The sequence below is a fragment of the Oncorhynchus masou genome, chromosome 18 (genome assembly GCF_036934945.1).
Source record: "Oncorhynchus masou masou isolate Uvic2021 chromosome 18, UVic_Omas_1.1, whole genome shotgun sequence".
In the NCBI taxonomy this organism is placed as follows: domain Eukaryota; kingdom Metazoa; phylum Chordata; class Actinopteri; order Salmoniformes; family Salmonidae; genus Oncorhynchus; species Oncorhynchus masou.
This window is the reverse complement of record NC_088229.1, coordinates 49,920,999-49,944,262: the sequence shown is the minus strand read 5'-3', so window position 1 is coordinate 49,944,262 and position 23,264 is coordinate 49,920,999. Positions and strand designations below refer to the sequence as shown.

The following is a 23,264-nucleotide window of genomic DNA, read 5'->3' as shown; positions in this document are numbered from 1 at the left end:
ACCCTATGTCTCCCATTGTTCCAACCATAAGGGTTCCAACAAATTTAGAGTACCATCTGCTGGTCTCATGTCAAAATGCAAGGAAGCTGTTGTACAATATTAAAATGGTAATATATATATATATATATACATTTGATTTCCAGGGCTATCTGACATGTAGGCTATTCAATTAATTAAATAAGTATCTATTTTCACAGGGTTAGTAGGGGAATTGGACATAACATTTAGCTGGCAAGGTAAAAATCTGTCATTCTGCCCCTGAACAAGGCAGTTAACCCACTGTTCTGAGGCTGTCATTGAAAATAAGAATTTGTTCTTAACTGACATGCCTAGTTAAATAAAGGTAAAATAAATAAAATAAAAATTGTAAGTACAACAAAGATGAGGCCTGGTAAAAAATGACTACAAATGATACATTTTAAGTTTGAGAAATAACATATTTGTTCACCTACAAAACAAAGGCTTTGAACAATATCTGCCCAACAGTCTGGGTGAATAGGTATCTGGATTTTTAGACTATACACATATTAAATTGTAGAGTTTGAATGGAAGTATCAATTTTAAATCTATGAGCTTTTTTTTTTTGTTTATTATGATATGTTCATTTGTAACGAACAAAACAGAAACAATATGGTTTGCTAGGCCGAAACAGAACCGGTGAATGGAGGACAGAAAAAAACAGATTGCGCGTGTGCTTGAGAGATGTGAGTGAGGGGAGGGAGAAAAGAGAGCGAGCCAGCCGCCTTCAAACATGGCGTCTTCATAGGAAAATAACAAAAAATATATTAAAAAAAGAGGCCTACTTCTACGGTCTTCATTGATTTTCGGAATTTAGATTATGGTTTCCAGACCTCGCGATATCGTCGTTATCACTATTTTCTAATGTAAAAAGAGAAGGCAGCATAGCAGGCTTTATAAATAGTAATTCCGTTTTATTTAGATGCGTCGACAGGGCTAGCTAGCATCTGCTAATGTAGCCCACAACAATTTTAGGGTGGGAAGGTATTTTGCATGCTAAAAAAATTCACGATAATATGATATCTTATCGTTTGATACATTTTGCAACAATCGTGAGATATCGATGGTAATTTTTATAAATCTCGGAATATGTTCAGTAGATAAAATAAAGGGGTTGAGACACGGCAGGAAAGAACGCGTTTGATCAAATGTTTCTCTGCAACTTATCGATGATTGACAAATACAAAAGTGTTATCATGATCATGCATAACTTCGTTGCAAATTGGCAATTGTGGAAATGATATTTGGAGAAAGTGTAGGAAAGGACAGACTGATTTGAGGTGGTTAGAGTACACCCCCAGACCCCCCTTTTTTCATCCAGATTTCTTCCCCCCTTCATTTCTCTTTCAATATGCTGTTTTCCATGGCCAAGGACTTGTTTATGACAAGGGGGAAATAGTCTAAAGTCGATCACGGGAAGACGGATACCCCACTTCTGTCATAATTTCTTTCGTCCTTGTCACACACCTCGTAAATTCAAAATGGATAGAAATTACCCGGGAACAGGGTTCGGTGATTTGGGCGCAGGATGGAGTTACGAAAGATCCGCGAAAGCAAGGTAAGCCTCTGATTTAGTCCATATAATGTTTACACACTAGCTAATATATTACATTATCGTTGCTTTTTTTTGTAATCGATTGGGCGTTAATTTGGTACATTGACGTCGAAATGTATCCTGCTTATTGGCAGCATCGCGATGTTGTTACTATTATAAACAGCAGGGAATGGAACAAGCGGGGTGGAAAGACTAGCAAGTAGAACTCTTAACAATGCGATTGACAGACAAGATGCGTGGTTTTAGGTATACAGACAGGGAACGGGAGCAAAATGGGATGGGTTGGAACTAGCTGCTCTTAGCAACGCAGGTGTATTTACATACACTAGCGTTGCTTTCAATTATATTGGGTTGCGCCAAACAGTCCACGGGAAGGCAGAAATTTAATACAATTCCATTTCAATTTACTGTGCCGGTGGACAGGGAATTTGGTCATTACGACGGGGAAATCTGAGAAAATATATTTGCTCGTATTATTAAACAGACATTCCAAACGTGGATCTGTTGTAGGGTCACTTCCTATATGATTACCTCATATCAAAATAAAAGTCCTGTACGTGCGCAATGTGTACAAAAAAATATTAACTTGTGTGGGACGTTTATTTTGAATAGCTTGATGCCCAATTTGTATCTAACCAGTTTTCTTCTGTGACATTGCATGATACCATGTTTCACATAGTAAGAGATCCCTCAGCCTGTGAAGTATCAAAAGTTTACAATTAACATTTTTGAGTGGCAAGTAATTACCATTAGGGAGATTACCTAAAAACACACCACTTCGACACAGTTATGACCGGAAGTGACATTTTCATAGCAGATTAGAAGAGCATTTTCGCTAACCTTAACCTTTCCTAATTCTCCTAGGGTTAGCGAAAATGCTCTTTTAATCTGCTATCAAAAGTTACTTCTGGTCGTAGCTTGCTTTTAGGGAGTCACAGCACGAGGTGCCAGTGGTCGAATGTTGGCAACTCTTATGCTATGAAGTATGATAATGAGAGTCAACACATTGACTCCTTAAATAACACCACAACTTTAGGTTATTGTGTAAATTACAATGCATTACACCCAGTCTTGCTAGTGACCAAAATACGTTAGTTAAGTCTTTATTTACATTTCTCTTATCAGTGTTTTCAACATATTGCCATCAATCTGATAGACCATATGACAGGAACAGGAAAAGGACAAAGCATCAACTGAATGTTAAATGTGTTTCCTGTCAGGTATTTTAATTGTCTGTACTGTCTACTTGTTGAATGTTTGTGAAGACTTGATTTGTAGTTGTTTGTAATGTCTTGTTAATTGGTGTTGGACCCCAGGAAGATGAGCTACCGTTACAATGTTATCTAATGGGCATCCTAAATAAAAATTACCAAAAAATTATAATAATCCATAGGGATCTCTACTATGATTTGGATTGCTAGCAAGGCAACCTAATGACTAGGGCTGACCCCATTTAGTGGACTGGTCAATTGTTTGGTCAATAAGATGTTGGTTGGCAGGGTAGCCTAGTGGTTAGAGCGTTGGACTAGCAGCTGAAAGGTTGCATGTTCAAATCCCCGAGCTGACAAGGTACAAATTTGTCATTCTGCCCACTGAACAGGCAGTTAACCCACTGTTCCTAGGTCATCATTGAAAATAAGAATTTGTTTTTAACTGACTTAAATAAAGGTAAAAAAATATATATATATACAGTTCTGAAACAGTATATACAGTTCTGAAACACATCAATGCACTGTTGTATTGGTGCCTTTTTCTAGACCATGTTGCTTTGTGCATAATAGCAAAGTTAACCAGCATGTTGGTATTGAGAACAATGTGGTGGAGGTGGCAGCAGCAGAGTTAGGCAATGAGAAAACAGCCCTTTGCTTAATTTTCTAAGAAAAGTGAGAAGAGAGGAAACCACAATTTAATTAGGTCTATAATCAATAGCCTAACTGTTAAATGTGCCTTATTTTATAAATCATCCATATACACTACCGTTCAAAATTTTGGGGTCACTTCCTTGTTTTTTAAAGAAAAGCAAAAAACGTCCATTTAAAAGGACATCAAATTGATCAGAAAAGTTGATAGTCATCACGAGGTCTTGTTGCGTTGACCATATTTACCGTCAGTCATGACTGCAGTAAAGTTCTACATGACCGCTGAGTCATGGTAGTCTCCTCTTATGCACTCTGGACAAACATTAGTAGCACCCAACTCGCCTGGTACTCAGGCCTCTCTTGTCTTTCTAACCAGTCTGACATAAATGCAATTAAAAATCACATATAACACTTATCATCAAAACAGTATGTGTTTTTAAAACTCACCTCACTGTGATTGATTAATTTAAAGAAAGAAGTTAAACAACAGGTTGCAACTGAGTGGAAAACATGGTCGTTATGGATGTTGTTTCAAAGCCTAACACAAGAAATGGACAGCACTTTCTAAGGTGAAGGTTAATTTAAAACACCCATATGCATGCATATTAGAGCTGTTCTGAACAAAAATAGTAAAAACTCAGGGACAACTAGAAAAAGCTCAAACCAAGTTTATTCACCCACTGGGTCATACAGCTACAAAGACAGTTTTACACAAGCACATATATTTATACCCTCCTACTAGGTGCAGTCAACTCCTTACACATCTAGACAGCCAATACATCTCTGTTGCTAGTCAGGGACTTAATTGGTTCCTCTCACTAGCGATGTTAGTGCTGACTAGTTTCTATGGAGTGAAGCTGGCCCCTTCCCAACGAGGTGGATGTTTTTACTGACCCACATTGGCAAATGAAACAGTTGTCCTTGACAACAGTTTGCCCCGGCAACAAAACTGCCCACATAGACTGTGAACAAGCGATGCGGTGGCATTCTCTCTTTGTGTCGCCACCATGCTCGATGCTATGTACAAGGACCGCTACTTCGATGCAGACAAGAAAAAGGGTTTATGTGAAATGTTACATGCACAACTGGACAAGATGGAAACGGACACAGCGACAGTGCACACCGAGGAAGAGGCCACGAAATGACCATGGTGGTGGCAGCATCATGCTGTTGGGATGTTTTTCAGTGGCAGGGACTGGGAGACCAGTCAGGATTGAGGGAAAGATTAACGGTGCAAAGTACAGAGAGATACTTGATAAACATCTGCTCAGGACCTCAGACTGGGGCGAAGGTTCACCTTCCAACAGGATAACGACCCTAAGCACACAGCCAAGACAACACAGGAGTGGCTTCGGGACAAGTCTCTAAATGTCCTTGAGTGGCCCAGCTATAGCCTGTAATTGAACCCGATCGAACATCTCTTGTGAGACCTCAAAATAGCTGTGCAGTGACACTCCCCATCCAACCTGACGGAGCTTGAGGATTCTCAAAGAAGAATGTGAGAAACTCCCCAAAATACAGGTGTGCAAAGCTTGTAGCGTCATACCCAAGAAGACTCGAGGTTGTAATCGCTGTCAAAGGTTTTTAACCCCGTTCAGCTAGCGGAACCCCCTCGCCAACAGCCAATGAAATTGCAGGGCGCCAAATACAAATCAACAGAGATCTCAAAAAATCTAATTTCTCAAACATACAAGTATTAGGCACCATTTTAAAGATAATATTCCTGTTAATCCAGCCATTTCAAACATGCTTTACAGCAAAAGCTCCACAAACGATTGTTGGGTCACCACCAAGTCACAGAAAAACCCAGCCATTTTTCCAGCCAAAGAGAGGAGTCACAAAAAGCAGAAATATAGATAAAATTAATCACTAACCTTTGATGATCTTCATCAGATGACACTCATAGGACTTCATATTACACAATACATGTATGTTTTGTTCGATAAAGTGCATATTTGTATCCAAAAGTCTAATTTTACATTGGTGTGTTATGTTCAGTAGTTCAAAACATGCTGTGATTTTGCAGAGAGCCACATCTATTCACAGAAATACTCATTATAAATGTTGATGAAAATTCAAGTTTTATGCATGGAACTTTAGATACACTTCTCCTTAATGCAACCGCTGTGTCAGATTTCAAAAAAACTTAACGGAAAAAGCATAATCTGAGTACGCCGCTCAGAGCCCAAACCAGCCAAAGAAATATCCGCCATATTGCGCAGTCAACATTAGTCAGAAATAGCATTATAAATATTCACTTACCTTTGATGATCTTCATCAGAATGCACTCCCAGGAATTGCAGTCCCACAATAAATGTTTGTTTTGTTCAATATTGTCCATCATTTATGTCCAAATAGCTTCTTTTGTTAGGGCGTTTTGTAAGCAAATCCAAACGCGCGTTCAGGTCCGGCTGAACGTCGGACGAAAAGTTCAAAAAGTTATATTACAGGTCATAGAACTAAGTACATAATCAATCTTTAGGATGTTTTTAACCTAAATCTTCAATAATGTTCCAACCGGAGAATTCCATTGTCTGTTAAAAAGCAATGGAACGAGCGCAACCTCATGTGAAATGCGCGTGACTGAGATCGAGGCTGCCCCCAGGCCCCTTAGTCAAACAGCTCTCATTCGCTCCCCCTTCACAGTAGAAGCCTGAAACAACGTTCTAAAGACGGTTGACATATAGTGGAAGCCTTAGGAAGTGCAAAATGACCAATATCCCACTGTGTATTCGATAGGGGCCGAGTTCAAAAACTACACTTCCTGTTTGGATTTTTTTCTCAGGTTTTTGCCTGCCATATGAGTTCTGTTATACTCAGAGACATCATTCAACCAGTTTTAGTGTTGCACATCCTAAGGCTTCCACTAGATGTCAACCGTCTTTAGAAACATGTTTGAGGCTTCTACTGTAAAGGAGAGGCTCATAAGGGCTGTTTGAGTCAGTGGTCTGGCAGAGTGCCACGGGCTCATGACGCGCGGTCATGAGAGAGTTAGCTCTCGTTCCATTGCTTTTCTACAGCCAAAGGAATTGTCTGGTTGGAACATTATTGAACATTTATGTTAATTTAATCTTCTGCTGAAGATCATCAAAATGCTATTTCTGACTAATGTAGACTACACAACATGGCGGATCTTTCTTTGGCTGATTTGGGCTCTGAGCGCCGTACTCAGATTATTGCATGGTGTGCTTTTTCCGTAAAAAAAAAAATGAAATCTGACACAGCGGTTGCATTAAGGAGAAGTTTATCTAAAGTTCCATGTATAATAGTCGTATCTTTTATCAATGTTTATTATGAGTATTTCTGTGAATTGATGTCGCTCTCTGCAAAATCACCGCATGTTTTGGAACTATTGAACATAACACGCCAATGTAAAATGAGATTTCTTTTGGATATAAATATGCACTTTATCGAACAAAACACATATATTGTGTAACATGAAGTCCTATGAGTGTCATTTGATGAAGATCATCAAAGGTTAGTGATTAATTTTCTCTATTTGTGCTTTTTGTGACTCCTCTCTTTGGCTGAAAAAATGGCTGAGTTTTTCTTTGGCTTGGTGGTGACCTAACAATCGTTTGTGGAGATTTCGCTGTAAAGCCTTTTTGACATCAGACACTGGCTGGATTAATGAAAATTTTATCTTTAAAATGGTGTAAAATACTTGTATGCTTGAGGAATTTTTATTTATAAGATTTTTGTTGTTTTGAATTGGCGCCCTGCACTTTCACTGGCTGTTGGCGGGGTAGGACGCTACTGTCCCAAATATCCCAGAGAGGTTTCTAACACACACACATGGACGCAGCGGACGAAGGCACTGCATCTCCGTGCAAGAGACATCGCTACAGTCCCTGTTTTGAATCCAGGTTGTATCACATCCGGTCGTGATTGGGAGTCCCATAGAGCAGTGCACAATTGGCCCAGCGTCATCCGGTTTTGGCCGGGGTAGGCAGTCATTGTAAATAAGAAGAATTTGTTCTTAACTGACTTGCCTAGTTAATTAATGGTTACACACACACACACTGAGCAAAAAGTTATTTTGTTGGCATTTACGTATGTCCCCATTACCAGTAAAACACATTCAAACCTATGTCTTTCACTTACTTGCTGTGCTGTTTTGTTGTTCATTTGTCCAGGATTTCTCATACTATGGAACGCTATTTGGGTCTTTGACGTGTATCTTTTTTGACCCTCAAATTATCTTTTTGACCAATCAGGGCCTGAATATGACTGCACGTCACATAATTGAATAATTGAACACATTTTTTTTAACGTAGTTATTACACATTGATTACACCATCACTCGTATTTAATATGTCACAACAATTCATCGATGCGTATGCTATGACACTGGTAAGGTTGTCTCACCCACCTACAGTGCTGGTCATAAAAAAAGCTAGCAAGCTCATGGATGCAAACATTGTTCTTCCCCAAAAACAGCAAAATGACATCTGTTTCACAAGCTATACAGTTAGCTAGCTAACGTGTCATCTAAAATAACCCTAATTTATAAGACAGTTCTTATTTGATTAATTGTGGTCGGAGCCATCTGTGATGCTAGCCACATTTAAGGATTAGCCGAACAGTGGACTTTGCGGTTAGCCTTCAAAATTAAAGTACGTCATTGACAGTGATGCAAATGAATTACAAACAGTAGAATTATGGCATAATTGAATAGATCATACTAAACAAGGTTGGAATGTTTTATATAAAATCAACAATTTGACAATCTGTTGAAATCACACTGGATGTATTAGACTTTAGAATTGCATTGGGGGCATACTTTTTTCACTGTACAGCCTTACCTACGGATTGTGGATCAATGACACCCAGTGTCAGTGACACCCAGAGAACATTAGGGTCGTAGCTCTTTTTGCGGCACTCCAAAACAACTGTAAATTGAGCCACATTTGTCAACCTATATGTATTGAACACTATTCCCAAGAAAAAACAATACTGCGTGGATGTTTTGGAGTCTGATAACTCTGAGGAGGATGTTGGGGAAAAATATATTGTGTATTGATTAGACCGTTACCACATTTCATTGATCCCCAATCCTTAGGTAAAGCTGTACAGTGCAATATGAATGTCAATACACACAATAGGCTGACTGGGGAGGTGATTTGTCACAGTCCCACAATAAGAGCACCAACGCTAATATTTGTGTAAACTCTTCACAGTGGGTGTCACCGAGTAGACTCATACCCCATTTCATTGCTTCACATTCCAACCCTGTTTAGTGTGTACCGGCGAAAGCCAACATCACCCACAACGGAGAACGGTTGATTGTCAAGGGCAATGAATTCCATTGTCTTGGCGTTAGTTTATTTCGCCTTTTGAGTTGTCTCGCTGAAATACTCTTACTCTTTCAAATGACTGCTCGACTTGTTGACTGCTCGATCCACACGGGAGACATTGTGGGATAGGTTAGGAATGTTGTGTTGCACGTGCAGCTCAATTTTACATGGCGTAATTACATCATGTACCTACACTACCATTCAAAAGTTTGGGGTCAATTTCCTTGTTTTGTCCAATTGAAATAACATCAAATTGATCAGAAATACTGTGTCGACATTGTTAATGTTGTAAATTACTATTGAAGCTGAAATTGTTTTTTTGTAGAATATATACAGTCGTACAGAGGCCCATTATCAGTAACCATCACTCCTGTGTTCCAATGGCACGTTGTGTTAGCTAATCCAAGTTTATCATTTTAAAAGGATAATTGATCATTAAACTCTTTTGCAATTATGTTAGCACAGCTGAAAACTGTTGTTCTGATTAAAGAAGCAATACAACTGGCTTTCTTTCGACTAGTTGAGTATCTGGAGCATCAGCATTTGTGGGTTCGATAACAGGCTCAAAATGGCCAGAAACAAAGACCTTTCTTCTGAAACTCGTCAATCTATTCTTGTTCTGAGAAATGAAGGCTAATACATGCGGGAAATTGCAAAGAAACTGAAGATCTCGTACAACGCTGTGTACTACTCCCTTCACAGAACAGCGCAAACTGTCTCAAACCAGAATAGAAAGAGGAGTGGGAGGCCCCGGTGCACAACTGAGCAAGAGGACAAGTACATTAGAGTGTGTAGTTTGAGAAACAGACTCCTCACAAGTCCTCAACAGGCAGCTTCATTAAATAGTACCCGCAAAACCCGTCTCAACGTCAGCAGTGAAGAGGTGACTCCAGGATGCTGGCCTTCTAGGTAGAGTTGCAAAGAAAAAGCCATATCTCAGACAGGCCAATAAAAAGAAAAGATTAAGATGGGCAAAAGAAGACAGACACTGGACAGAGGAAGATGGGGGAAAAAGTGTTATGGAAAGACAAAAATCTAAGTTCGAGATGTTCGGATCACAAAGAAGAACATTCGTGAGACGCAGAACAAATTAAAAGATGCTGGAGTAGTGCTTGACGCCATCTGTCATGCATGGTGGAGGCAATGTAATGGCCTGGGGGTGCTTTGGTGGTGGTAAAGTGGAAGATTTGTACATGGTAGACGGAATCTTGAAGAAGGAAGGCTATCACTCCATTATGCAACACCATGCCATACCCTGTGGACGGCGCTTAATTGCAGCCAATTTCCTCCTACAACAGGACAATGACCAAATCACAGTTCCAAACTACGCAACAACTCTTCAGGGAAGAAGCAGTCAGCTGGTATTCTGTCTATAATGGAGTGGCCAGCACAGTCACCGAATTTCAACCCTATTGAGCTGTTGTGGGAGCAGCTTGACCGCATGGTAAGAAGTGCCCATCAAGCCAATCCAACTTGTGGGAGGTGCTTCAGGAAGCATGGGGTGAAATCTCTTCAGATTACCTAAACAAATTGACAACTAGAATGTCAAAGGTCTGCACGGCTGTAATTGCTGCAAATTGAGGATTCTTTGACGAAAGAAAAGTTTGAAGGACACTTATTTCAGTTAAAAATCATTATAAACTTGTCGAACGTCTTGACTATTTCCTATTGATTTTGCAAATACTTTTATGTATGTTTTCATGGAAAACAAGGACATTTTTAAGTGACCCCAAACTTTTTAACGATAGTGGGTGTCATTTACGTCATGTACCTGCGTTTATATGTATGCACGTCAGCTTTGACATTGGTTTTGCACGTAGGCATTAAACTAGACATCGGGCCGATACCGATGTTGGTATTTTTAGCTAATATCGGCTGATTACGATATGTTCACAGATATATTGTGTATCCCTAAGTAATATGCAGTTGGTCCCCACTTTGCTTCTATAACAGCCTCCACTATTTTTGGAAGACTCTCCACTAGATGTTGGATCATTGCTGAAGGGACTTGCTTCCATTCAGCCATGAGCATTAGTGAGGTCGGCCACTGATGTTAGGCGACTTAGGCCTTGCTCGCAGTCGGTGTAACAATTCATCCCAAAGGTGTTTAATGGGGTAGATGTCAGGGCTCTGTGCAGGCCAGTCAAGATCTTCCACGCCGATCCCTGCCAACCATTTCTGTATAGACCTCGCTTTGTGAACAGGGGCATTATCGTGCTGAAACAGGAAAGGGCCTTCTCTCAACTCTTGCCACAAAGTTGGAAGCACAGAATTGTCATTGTATGATGTAGTGTTAATATTTCCCTTCACTGTAACTAAGGGGCCTAGCCTGAACCATGAAAAACAGCTCCAGACCATTATTCCTCCTCCACCAAACTTTACAGTTGGTACTGTGCATTGGGGAAGGTAACGTTTTCCTGGCATCTGCCAAACCCAGATTCGTCAAGTCAGACTGCCAGATAGTGAAGTGTGATTCATCACTCTAGAGAAGGCGTTTCCACTGTTCCAGAGTTCAACGGCAGCAAGCTTTACACCACTCCAGCCGACGCTTGGCATTGCGTATGGTGATCTTAAGCTTGTGTGCAGCTGCTCGGCCATGGAAACACCATTTCATGAAGCTCCCGACAAACCGTTGTGTTGACGTTGCTTCCAGAGGCAGTTTTGAACTCGGTAGTGAGTGTTGCTATCAAGGAGAGACAATTTTAGGTGCTACACGCATCAGCACTCTGTGGTCCCATTCTGTGAGCTTGTGTGTGCCTACCACTTCGCGGCTGGCACGTTGATGGTGCCATCATAGGAAAGTCACTTATCTCTTCAGTAAAGCCATGGAGATTGCATGGCAGTGTGCTCGATGTTATACACCTGACAGCAACGGGTGTGCTGAAATAGCCAATTTCACTAATTTGAAGGGGTGTCCACGTACGTTTGTGTTAATATATAGTGTACATTTTATACACTAGACTCCAATATTGCTTGTTCTAATATTTCTTAATTCCATTCTTTTACTTTAAGATTTGTGTATATTAGATACTACTGCACTGTTGGAGCTTGGAACAAGTGTTTCACCACACCCGCAATAACATCTGCTAAATATGTGTATGGGTCCAATAAAATTTGATTTTAATGCACAGAGATACCGTGACGTGCCATTCATCACCTCATGTTTCAGCATGACAATGCACAGCCCTATTTCGCAAGGATCTGTATACAATTTCTGTAAGCTGAAAATGACCAATTCTTCCATGGCTTGCATTGTCACCAGACATGTCATGTCATGTCATGACCCCAGGAAGAGTAGCTGTTACCTTGGCAGCAGCTAATGGGCATCCATAACAAATACAAATCAACAGCCTGATCAACTCTATGCAAAGGCAAATGGTGGTAACACCAGATACTGACTGGTTTAATGATCCATGTGCCTACCTTTTTTTTAAGGCATCTTTGACCAACAGACGCATATCTGTATTCCCAGTCATGTGAAATCCATAGATTACGGCCTAATGAATTTATTTCAACTGACTGATTTCCTTCTGTGAATAGTAACACAGTAAACATTTGAAATTGTGGCATGTTGCGTTTTTATATTTTTATGTTTGTTCTAGCTTATAGGCTGGATGTTTTAACAAGAATTGCGCCATTCTATCGATCTACTTTAATTCTTGAAATGTTCTTGTTTAGCCCACACTTAAAATTAGTTATTATGCATCGTAATAATAATTATAACATCCCTAGGAGGTGGTACAGGCATAAAGTAGTGTTGGTCAAATATCAAATATAGGAATTGTGAATAAAGAAGTCTACAACAGGCTTTAAGATCTTTTTGATGTTGTTGACAAAGCTAATTGATTATCTTGTTACTGATTTTGTATGATCCATAGCCACATTTTTTTACAATGCCAAGAATGGTGACCTAAAAGTAATTATGCCATATTCATTTTTATTAGGATGGAGATGCACTCTAAGTTGACTGATGTATCTGAATCACTTTTAATACGATTGCAAGGTTTTCTGAACAGAGTGTTGTACTTTGTCAGGACAAACAATCCACTTAGTATTTACATAGTCGTTGAATACATTTGAATTTCACAGCCTCTCCCTAAGATCACCCGTTGGAAAATTTTAATATGAAAATGGACTTGAACGGTTAAATTAATTACCTCTTCTCCTCTTCCCCAGTCTCGTCTATGGGAGCTCCAGATCATCACACCCTGAGTCGGAGCTTCTCCATCGACAAGCCTACGGCACTCCTCACCCTCTGCAGGGCTATGCCACCAATCACCACCCGGGCAGCTCTGGCCAAGGAGGTGCTTGGGGTGCAGGACGGAGTTTGGGTGAGAGACATGTCACACACCTTACTATTTTGTCGCCACTTGCCACAGTACAGGGCTTTCGGAATTATATATGACAGGCCATGCTTTTGGTAGTAAGGTTGCAGCCACTGACAAATGCATTTCACCGAATTCTATTGGAGGCTTTCTCTATGGAAGCCACTTGTGTGGGGGGGGGGAAACGGTATTTGTTTTTACAGAGTAACATAAAGGGCCACATTTTATTTATAACATCTGTTAGGCCTACGCATTATGGTGAAATGGACACTCCTTGACCTATTCAGTACAGTTATACAATTCTATAACATAGGTATAGCTGTCTTTTGTTAATGCCCTGTGCCCGTTTTCCTGATAAAGGTGGAACTTAGGCTTACAAGTGTTTTAACGATGCATCATTCCTACGATGTCTGAAGATGTAACATGCATTTCCCAGATCACCCCGCAGAGAGAACGTTCGCTAAGTACGTTGCTGGATACTGCGTCGATACTGATAGGATCGAAAGAAAGCAGCACTGCTCTCGGATCAGCTTTCTCCATTCAAATCTTACCTTAAAGTGGCAGTGCATTTAATGAGATTTTCCTGTTTTTTATATATTTTTAATGGTATTTCCAAACTAACACTGAAATTGTGAAAATTATGATTAATAACCTTTTTGTGTCAGAGCTGTTTGCAAAAATGGCTTGGAATTTCTGTCTGTTCAGGTGGGAAGTTTTTGGGCCGCCACATAACATCATACAGCGATCTGATTCTAATAGACCAATTCATTTGTTATTTGCATATCCTCCTACACTGCTGTTGGCCCCGCCCGGTCATATTGACATTCCATTCCTCAATGTTGGCACCGTGCAGAGATAATTCCTACTTCAAAGGAAGAGAAATTGTGCAGTAGCTGGCTGCAAGGCAGTAAATGTTTCTTTGTACTGTCTTCCACCTGAAAAGTCAATTTGTCTGATTTGGCCAGAGAAGTTCAATCCATTGTTATGAGCACACTTTACATTGGACTGCATTGCAAATCAGTCTATGTACAGTTCATTGGGAAAGTATTCAAACCCCATGAATCTTTCCACATTTTGTTACAGCCATATTCTAAAATGAATAATATATATTTTTCTCATCAATCTCCTCACCATACCCCATAATGACAAAACAAATACAGGTTTTTAGAAAATAAATACAATCACATTTACATAAGTATTCAGACTTGGGGCTCCCAAGTGGTGCAGTGGTCTAAGATATTGCATCTCAGTGCTAGCGGCGTCACTACAGACTACCTGTATCACAATCCAGGCTTTATCACAACCGGCCGTGACTGGGAGTCCCATAGGGCGGCGCACAATTGGCCCAGCGTCGTCAGAGTTTGGCCGGTGTAGGCCGTCATTTTAAATAAGAATTTGTCCTTAACTGTCTTGCCTAGTTAAAAACAAAAATACCTTTTACTCTACTTTATTGAAGCACCCATGGCAGTGATTACAGCCTCAAGTTTTCTTTGGCACACCTGTATTTAGGGAGTCTCCCATTCTCTGCAGATCCTTTCAAGCTGCCAGGTTGGATTACCATGTGCTTAGGGTCGTTGTCCTGTCGGAAGGTGAACGTTCACCCCAGTCTTAGTTCCCAAGCGCTCTGGAGCAGGTTTTTATGAAGGATCTCTGTACTTTGCTCCATTCATCTTTGCCTCGATCCTGCCTAGTCTCCCAGTCCCTGCCGATGAAAACCATCCACACAGCATGATGCTGCTGCCACCATGCTTCACCATAGGGATGATGCCAGGTTTCCTCCAGACTCGACACTTAGGCCAAAGAGTTCTATCTTGGTTTCATCACACCAGAGAATCTTTTTTCTCATGGTCAGAATCCTTTAGGTGCCTTTTGGCAAACTCCAAGCGGGCTGTCATGTGCCTTTTTACTGAGGATTGGCTTCAGTCTGGCCACTTTCCAAATCGTGTCCAATCAATTGAATTTACCACAGGTGGACTCCAATGAAGTTGTAGCAATATCTCAAGGATGACCAATGAAAACCGGATGCACCTGAGCTCAATTTCGAGTCTCATAGCAAAGGGTCTGAATACTTATTTAAATAATGTATTTCTCTCTACAAAAATGTCTAAAAACCTGTTTTCACTTTGTCATTGAGTGTAGATTGATGAGGTGAACAATTAATTTAATACATTTTAGAATAATGGATTTGCCAGCCGCTTGTTCCTCCACTCCCATGCATCTTGCACCTGGCAGCGGCAGCAACCATTCAAGAAGTGTCTAGCTAGAAGACTAACTATTATTAAAAGGACATGCTAATCACGGATTGCACGTTTCGTTTTGAATGTTCTTTTGAAGACTGAAAGCTAACTTTAGCATCGCTAACCTCAGCTTTTTTTTTACAAACTTGGCTAGCTAATGGTAACATTGTCATCTCTCTAAAGTAAATTTAATGGCATCATAATGATGGAATAGTTGTTTCCTATTCATTATTTGACTACTTTAGCATTCTCATCCTGTTTCCATGTCACTATAGTGTAATTTAGGCGAAACAGTCATTAGCTAGCAGCAGCAAAACTGGCTAGTTAGCTAGCTATGTTTTAGCAGCAACATCATCAATGCTAAATTGACAACTTGACGAAAAGTTAATTTACAGTTGCTGTAACTTAGTTATAACTTGTTTACTACTACAGTACCAGTCAGAAGTTTGACATACCTACTCATTCTGTTTTTTTGTGTTGATTTTTTCTGTTTTCTACATTGTATAATAATAGTGAAGACATCAAAACTATGAAGTAACACATTGAATCATGTAGTAACCAGAAAAGTGTTAACCTGTTGAAACTCTAGGGGCGCAATTTCATTTTTGGATGAAAAACGTTCCCGTTTTAAACAAGATATTTTGTCACAAAAAGATGCTCGACTATGCATATAATTGGTAGCTTTGGAAAGAAAACACTCTGACGTTTCCAGAACTGCAAAGATATTTTCTGTGCGTGCCCTAGAACGTGAGCTTCAGGCAAAACCAAGATGAGACGGCATCCAGGAAATGAGCAGGATTTTTGAGGCTCTGTTTTCCATTGTCTCCTTATATGGCTGTGAATGCGAGAGGAGTAAGTCTGCCCTTTCTGTCGTTTCCCCAAGGTGTCTGCAGCATTGTGACATATTTGTAGGCATATCATTGGAAGATTGACCATAAGAGACCACATTTACCAGGTGTCCGCCCGGTGTCCTGCGCCGAAATTGTTGCTCAAAAGTCAGCTGCAAGTATTTTTCCATGGAATTTAGAGAATAATGCAGGCTTCCACGAACGATATATCAATTAAGAGATATGTGAAAAAACACCTTGAGGATTGATTCCAAACAACGTTTGCCATGTTTCGGTCGATATTATGGAGTTAATTCGGAAAAAGTTTGACGTTGTAGGTGACTGAATTTTCGGTTCGTTTCGGTAGCCAAATGTGATGTACAAAACGGAGAGATTTCTCCTAACACACAGACGCTTTCAGGAAAAACTGCGCATTTGGTATGTAACTGAGTCTCCTCATTGAAAACATCCGAAGCTCTTCAAAGGTAAATTATTTTATTTATTTGGTTATCTGGTTTTTGTGAAAATGTTGCGTGCTAAATGCTACTCAAAATGCTAAGCTAGCTTAGCATACTCTTACACAAATTAGTCATTTGCTATGGTTCAAAAGCATATTTTAAAAATCTGAGATGACAGTGTTGTTAAGAAAAGGCTAAGCTTGAGAGCAGGCGCATTATTTTCATTTTATTTGCGATTTTCAGAAATCGTTAACGTTGCGTTATGCTAATGAGCCTGAGGCTTTAGTCACGATCCCGGATCCGGGATGGGGAGTTTCAAGAAGTTAAACAAATCAAAATATATTTGAGATTCTTCCAAGTAGCGCTTTGCGTTGATGACAGCTTTTTCTCTCAACCAGCTTCGTGAGGTAGTCACCTGGGATGCATTTAAATTAACAGGAGTGCCTTGTTAAAAGTTAATTTGTGGGATTTCTTTCCTTAATAGGTTTGAGCCAACCAGTTGTGTTATGACAAGATAGGGATGGTATACAGAAGATAGCCCTATTTGGTAAAAGACCAAGTCCATATTTTGGAAAGAACAGCTCAAATACAGTTGAAGTCGGAAGTTTAGATACACTTAGGTTGGAGTTATTAAAACTCGTTTTTCAACCACCCCACAAATTTCTTGTTAACAAACTATAGTTTTAACAAGTCGGTTAGGACATCTACTTTGTGCACAACACAAGTAATTGTTCCAACAACTGTTTATAGACTTGTTGGAATCTGTTTACAGATTATTTCACTTATAATTCACTGTACCACAATTCCAGTGGGTCAGAAGGTTACATACTGTAAGGTGACTGTGCCTTTAAAATGTAATGGCTTTCGAAGCAAATTTACATAATTTGAGTCAATTGGAGGTGTACCTGTGGATGTATTTCAAGGCCTACCTTGACCTTGCTTGACATCATGGGAAAAGAATTCAGCCAAGACCTCAGACAAAATTATAGACCTTCACAAGTCTGGTTCATCCTTGGAAGCATTTTCCAAATGCCTGAAGGTACCACGTTCATCTGTACAAACAATAGTACGTAAGTATGAACACCATGGGACCACGCAGCCGTCATACCGCTCAGGAAGGAGCGGAGTTCTGTCTCAATCCCAGAACAACAGCAAAGGACCCTGTGAAGATGCTGGCGGAAACAGGTACAGAAGTATCTATATCCACATTACAACGAGTCCTATATCAACATAACCTGAAAGGCCACTCAGCAAGGAAGAAGCCACTGCTCCAAAACCGCCATAAAAAAGCCAGACTACGGTTTGCAACTGCACATGGGGAGAAAGATTGTACTTTTTGGAGAAATGTCCTCTACTCTGATGAAAGAAAAATAGAACTGTTTGGCCATAATGACCATCGTTATGTTTGGAGGAAAAATGGGGAAGCTTACAAGCCGAAGAACACCATCCCAGAACCAGGAACACATCGACAACAGCCACCCTCGAAGCATCGTTACCCATGGCATCCATAAGTCTAAATATTCCTGTTACATTGCACAACCTTCAATGTTATGTCATAATTACGTAAGATTCTGGCAAATTAGTTTGCAACGAGCCAGGTGGCCCAAACTGCTGCATATACCCGGACTCTGTTGCAAGAGAAGTGACACAATTTACCTAGTTAAGAGAAATGCATGTTAGCAGGCAATATTAACTAAATATGCAGGTTTAAAAATATGTACTTGTGTATTGATTTTAAGAAAGGCATTGATGTTTATGGTTAGGTACACATTAGAGCAACGACAGTCCTTTTTCGCGAATGCACACCGCATCGATTTAAGCTAGATGAACTAGTAATATCATCAACCATGTGTAGTTAACTAGTGATTATGATTTATTTATTGTTTTTTATAAGATAAGTTTAATGCTAACTAGCAACTTACCTTGGCTTCTTACTGCATTCGCATAACAGGCAGGCTCCTCGTGGAGTGCAATGTAAAGCAGGTGGTTAGAGCGTTGGACTAGTTAACCGTAAGGTTGCAAGATTGAATCCCCGAGCTGAGGTAAAATCTATTGTTCTGCTCCTGAACAAGGCAGTTAACCCACCGTTCCTAGGCCGTCATTGAAAATAAGAATGTGTTCTTAACTGACTTGCCTAGTTAAATAAAGGTGTAAAAAAAATATATATATATATATAATCGGTGTCCAAAAAATACAAATTTCCGATTGTTATGAAAACTTGAACTCGGCCATTCCGATTAATCGGTGGACCTCTAATTCCTACCGCAAGCTTTGAAGCTTTTCACCTGGATCATCGCAGCTAGCTAGCTGCTTACCGAGTGGCCACTCCTGGCTAACGTCTCTGTCCCGGTGCAAGAACCAATTAGCCTGAAGCTAGCCCTGCTAGGCCCATCTCCCAGCTAGCCGAAGAGGTCCATCAGCCACTCCTTGGGCTATAATACCTATTTTGCCAATCGGCCTGGACCCCCGCCGACCCATCATGACTGGACTACCGACGTAATTTGCCCGAGAGGGTTTATCAACTGGCTCCTCCTCCGTTGTCCCCTGAATACACATCTGCTAGCCCCGGCCCGCTAGCTGCCTAAATTGCCTTGTCTCCGGCTCGATCCACTTACTGGACCCCTATGATCACTCAGCTACACATGCCTCTCCCTAATGTCAATATGCCTTGTTCATTGCTGTCTTGGGTAGTAATTATTACCTTATTTCACTGTAGAGCCTCTAGCCCTGCTCAATACGCCTTAGTTAACCCTTTAGTTCCACCTCCCACACATGCGGTGACCTCACCTGGTTTTAATTATGTTTCTAGGGACATTATCCCTCTCATTGTCACTCAGTACATAGGTTTACCTCCACTATATTCACATCCTACCATACCTTTGTCTGTACATTATGCCTTGAATCTTTTCTCCCGTGCACAGAAACCTGCTCCTTTTACTCTCTGTTCCGAACGACGACCAGTTCTTATAGCCTTTAGCCGTACCCTTATCCTACTCCTCCGATGATGATGTGGAGGTTGCAAGTGACAAGCTCCACTCCCATTCCCCAGGCGTTCTCATTTATTGACTTCTGTAACCGTAAAAGCTTTGGTTACATGCATGTTAACATTGGAAGCCTCCTCCCTAAGTTTGTTTTATTCACTGCCTTAGCACACTCTGCCAACCCAGATGTCCTAGCCGTGTCTGAATCCTGGCTTAGGAATACCAACAAAACCCCTGAAATTTCCATCCCTAACGATAACATTTTCTGACAAGATAGAACTGCTAAAGGGGGAAGTGTTGCAATCTACTGCAGAGAGAGCCTGCAGAGTGCTGTCTTACTATTCAGGTCTGTGCCCAAATTCAAGCTCCTACTTTTAAAAATTCACCTTTCCAGAAACAAGTCTCTCACTCACCGTTACCGCTTGCTATAAACCACCTTCTGCACCCAGCTGTGCCCTGGACACCATATGTGAATTGATTGCTCCCCATTTTCTTCAGAGCTCGTGCTGTTAGGTGACCTAAACTGGGACATGCTTAACACCCTAACCATCCTACAATCTAAGCTAGATGCCCGCAATCTCACTCAAATTATCAAGGAACCTACCAGGTACAACCCCCAAATCCATAAACATGGGCACCCTCATAGATATCATCCTAACCAACTTGCCCTCCAAATACCTCTGCTGTCTTCAACCAGGATCTCAGCAATCACTGCCTCATTGCCTGTGTCCGTAATGGGTCTGCGGTCAAATGACCACCGCTCATCGCTGTCAAACGCTCCCTAAATCACTTCAGCGAGCAGGCCTTTCTAATCGACCTGGCCCGGGTATCCTGGAAGGACATGGAATGAGGTTAATCAGATATTGATATTCTTTAAAAGTGCTTTCCTCACCATCTTAAATAAGCATTCCCCATTCAAAAAATGTTGAACCGGAAACAGATATAGCCCCTGGTTCACTCCAGACCTGACCGTCCTAGACGCACAAAGCACAAAAATATTCTGTGGCGTACTGCATTAGCTTCGATTAGGCCCCGCAATATACAACTTTTCAGGAAAGTTAGGAACCAATATACACAGGCAGTTAGGATAGCGAAGGCTAGCTTTTTCAAACATAAATTTGTGTCCTGTAGCACAAACTCCAAAAAGTTCTGGCTGTAATCATTCCCATAGGTGCTTCAACAAAGTAAAGGGTAAGGGTCTAAAGTAAAGGGTCTAGAGTAAAGGGTCTAAATACGTATGTAAATGTGTTTATTTTATTTTATTAATTTTTAAGAAAAATACATTTTAGAATAAGGCTATAATGTAACAATGTGGAAAAGGTGAAGGGGCCAGACGACTTTCCAAATGCACTGTATATTGGGGTAAAAAATTAGACCGTAGCCTTCAATTAGCAAAATGGAACATGAAAGTGTTTTTATATGATTTTAAATACAGTGCCTTGCGAAAGTATTCGGCCCCCTTGAACTTTGCGACCTTTTGCCACATTTCAGGCTTCAAACATAAAGATATAAAACTTTATTTTTTTGTGAAGAATCAACAACAAGTGGGTCACAATCATGAAGTGGAACGACATTTATTGGATATTTCAAACTTTTTTAACAAATCAAAAACTGAAAAATTGGGCGTGCAAAATTATTCAGCCCCGTTAAGTTAATACTTTGTAGCGCCACCTTTTGCTGCGATTACAGCTGTAAGTCGCTTGGGGTATGTCTCTATCTGTTTTGCACATCAAGAGACTGAAATTCTTTCCCATTCCTCCTTGCAAAACAGCTCGAGCTCAGTGAGGTTGGATGGAGAGCATTTGTGAACAGCAGTTTTCAGTTCTTTCCACAGATTCTCGATTGGATTCAGGTCTGGACTTTGACTTGGCCATTCTAACACCTGGATATGTTTATTTTTGAACCATTCCATTGTAGCTTTATGTTTTGGATCATTGTCTTGTTGGAAGACAAATCTCCGTCCAAGTCTCAGGTCTTTTGCAGACTCCATCAGGTTTTCTTCCAGAATGGTCCTGTATTTGGCTCCATCCATCTTCCCATCAATTTTAACCATCTTCCCTGTCCCTGCTGAAGAAAAGCAGGCCCAAACCATGATGCTGCCACCACCATGTTTGACAGTGGGTATGGTGTGTTCAGGGTGATGAGCTGTGTTGCTTTTACGCCAAACATAACGTTTTGCATTGTTGCCAAAAAGTTCAATTTTGGTTTCATCTGACCAGAGCACCTTCTTCCATATGTTTGGTGTGTCTCCCAGGTGGCTTGTCGCAAACTTTAAACAACACTTTTTATGGATATCTTTGAGAAATGGCTTTCTTCTTGCCACTCTTCCATAAAGGCCAGATTTGTGCAATATACGACTGATTGTTGTCCTATGGACAGAGTCTCCCACCTCAGCTGTAGATCTCTGCAGTTCATCCAGAGTGGTCATGGGCCTCTTGGCTGCATCTCTGATCAGTCTTCTCCTTGTATGAGCTGAAAGTTTAGAGGGACGGCCAGGTCTTGGTAGATTTGCAGGGGTCTGATACTCCTTCCATTTCAATATTATCACTTGCACAGTGCTCCTTGGGATGTTTAAAGCTTGGGAAATCATTTTGTATCCAAATCCGGCTTTAAACTTCTTCACAACAGTATCTCGGACCTGCTTGGTGTGTTCCTTGTTCTTCATGATGCTCTCTGCGCTTTTAACGGACCTCTGAGAATATCACAGTGCAGGTGCATTTATACGGAGACTTGATTACACACAGGTGGATTGTATTTATCATCATTAGTCATTTAGGTCAACATTGGATCATTCAGAGATCCTCACTGAACTTCTGGAGAGAGTTTGCTGCACTGAAAGTAAAGGGGCTGAATAATTTTGCACGCCCAATTTTTCAGTTTTTGATTTGTTAAAAAAGTTTGAAATATCCAATAAATGTCGTTCCACTTTATGATTGTGTCCCACTTGGTGTTGATTCTTCACAAAAAAATACAGTTTTATATCTTTGTTTGAAGCCTGAAATGTGGCAAAAGGTCGCAAAGTTCAGGGGGGCCGAATACTTTCTCAAGGCACTGTATATAGGCCTATATGCCTACTGTATTTTTTTTATTTTGCGGTCATCTCGTTTTTTTATTTGAAGCATGTTTTTATCCTTTAAATTCATGCTCAAGTTATCAGCGGTGACAGAGAACATGTTGATCCTGTGTTTTAGCGGAGATCTTCTTTGTATAAAGTGATGAGGAAAGGTGGCAAAAAAGCATCTAAACAACGCACTTAGCTCTTCTAAGAATGGTCTGTGGCAGTCGTTAAATAATAAGCGTTTTCAACTCCAACTTCAGTCACAATGGTTTTGGGAAAAGAGCTCTTTCTTTTAACTATGCTTCTTTGACAGTTCTAATGATATACTTAGCCTTAAGATGCTTTTGAGAAAGCGGGTCCTGTTGAGTTTGCTGTCTAATAAGGACATGGTCATCACGGTTTACTCATGGTTGTATTTGTCTCATCAGGACTCTCTGGACTATTTGACACAGGTCTGCACCACGCCAGCCCCTCTGGCCCAGATGCCTCAGTCATGAATCTGATCTCTGCTCTTGAGTCCCAGCGGGGTCCCCAGCCTCAACCCTCCGCCTCCTCCCTGCTTTCCCAGTTCCGCGCTCCGTCCTGGCAGACAGGTAGGCATGTGACCAGGCATGTGACCAGACCTGTGTTGTCAATGTGTTGACATTCA

The 23,264-nt window shown here is 40.7% G+C and overlaps 1 protein-coding gene across 1 annotated transcript in view; it reads left to right on the top strand.

Annotated features, from left to right (window-relative positions):
• The first annotated feature begins 703 nt into the window (after positions 1-703).
• LOC135504737 (proline-rich protein 12-like) overlaps positions 704-23,264 on the top strand; it is a 50,162-nt gene continuing 27,601 nt past the window's right edge. The window contains 3 exon segments of the mRNA XM_064923558.1: positions 704-1,576; positions 12,906-13,060; positions 23,044-23,208. Of these exon segments, the coding sequence (XP_064779630.1) occupies positions 1,500-1,576; positions 12,906-13,060; positions 23,044-23,208 (397 nt within the window). The 5' untranslated portion in view covers positions 704-1,499.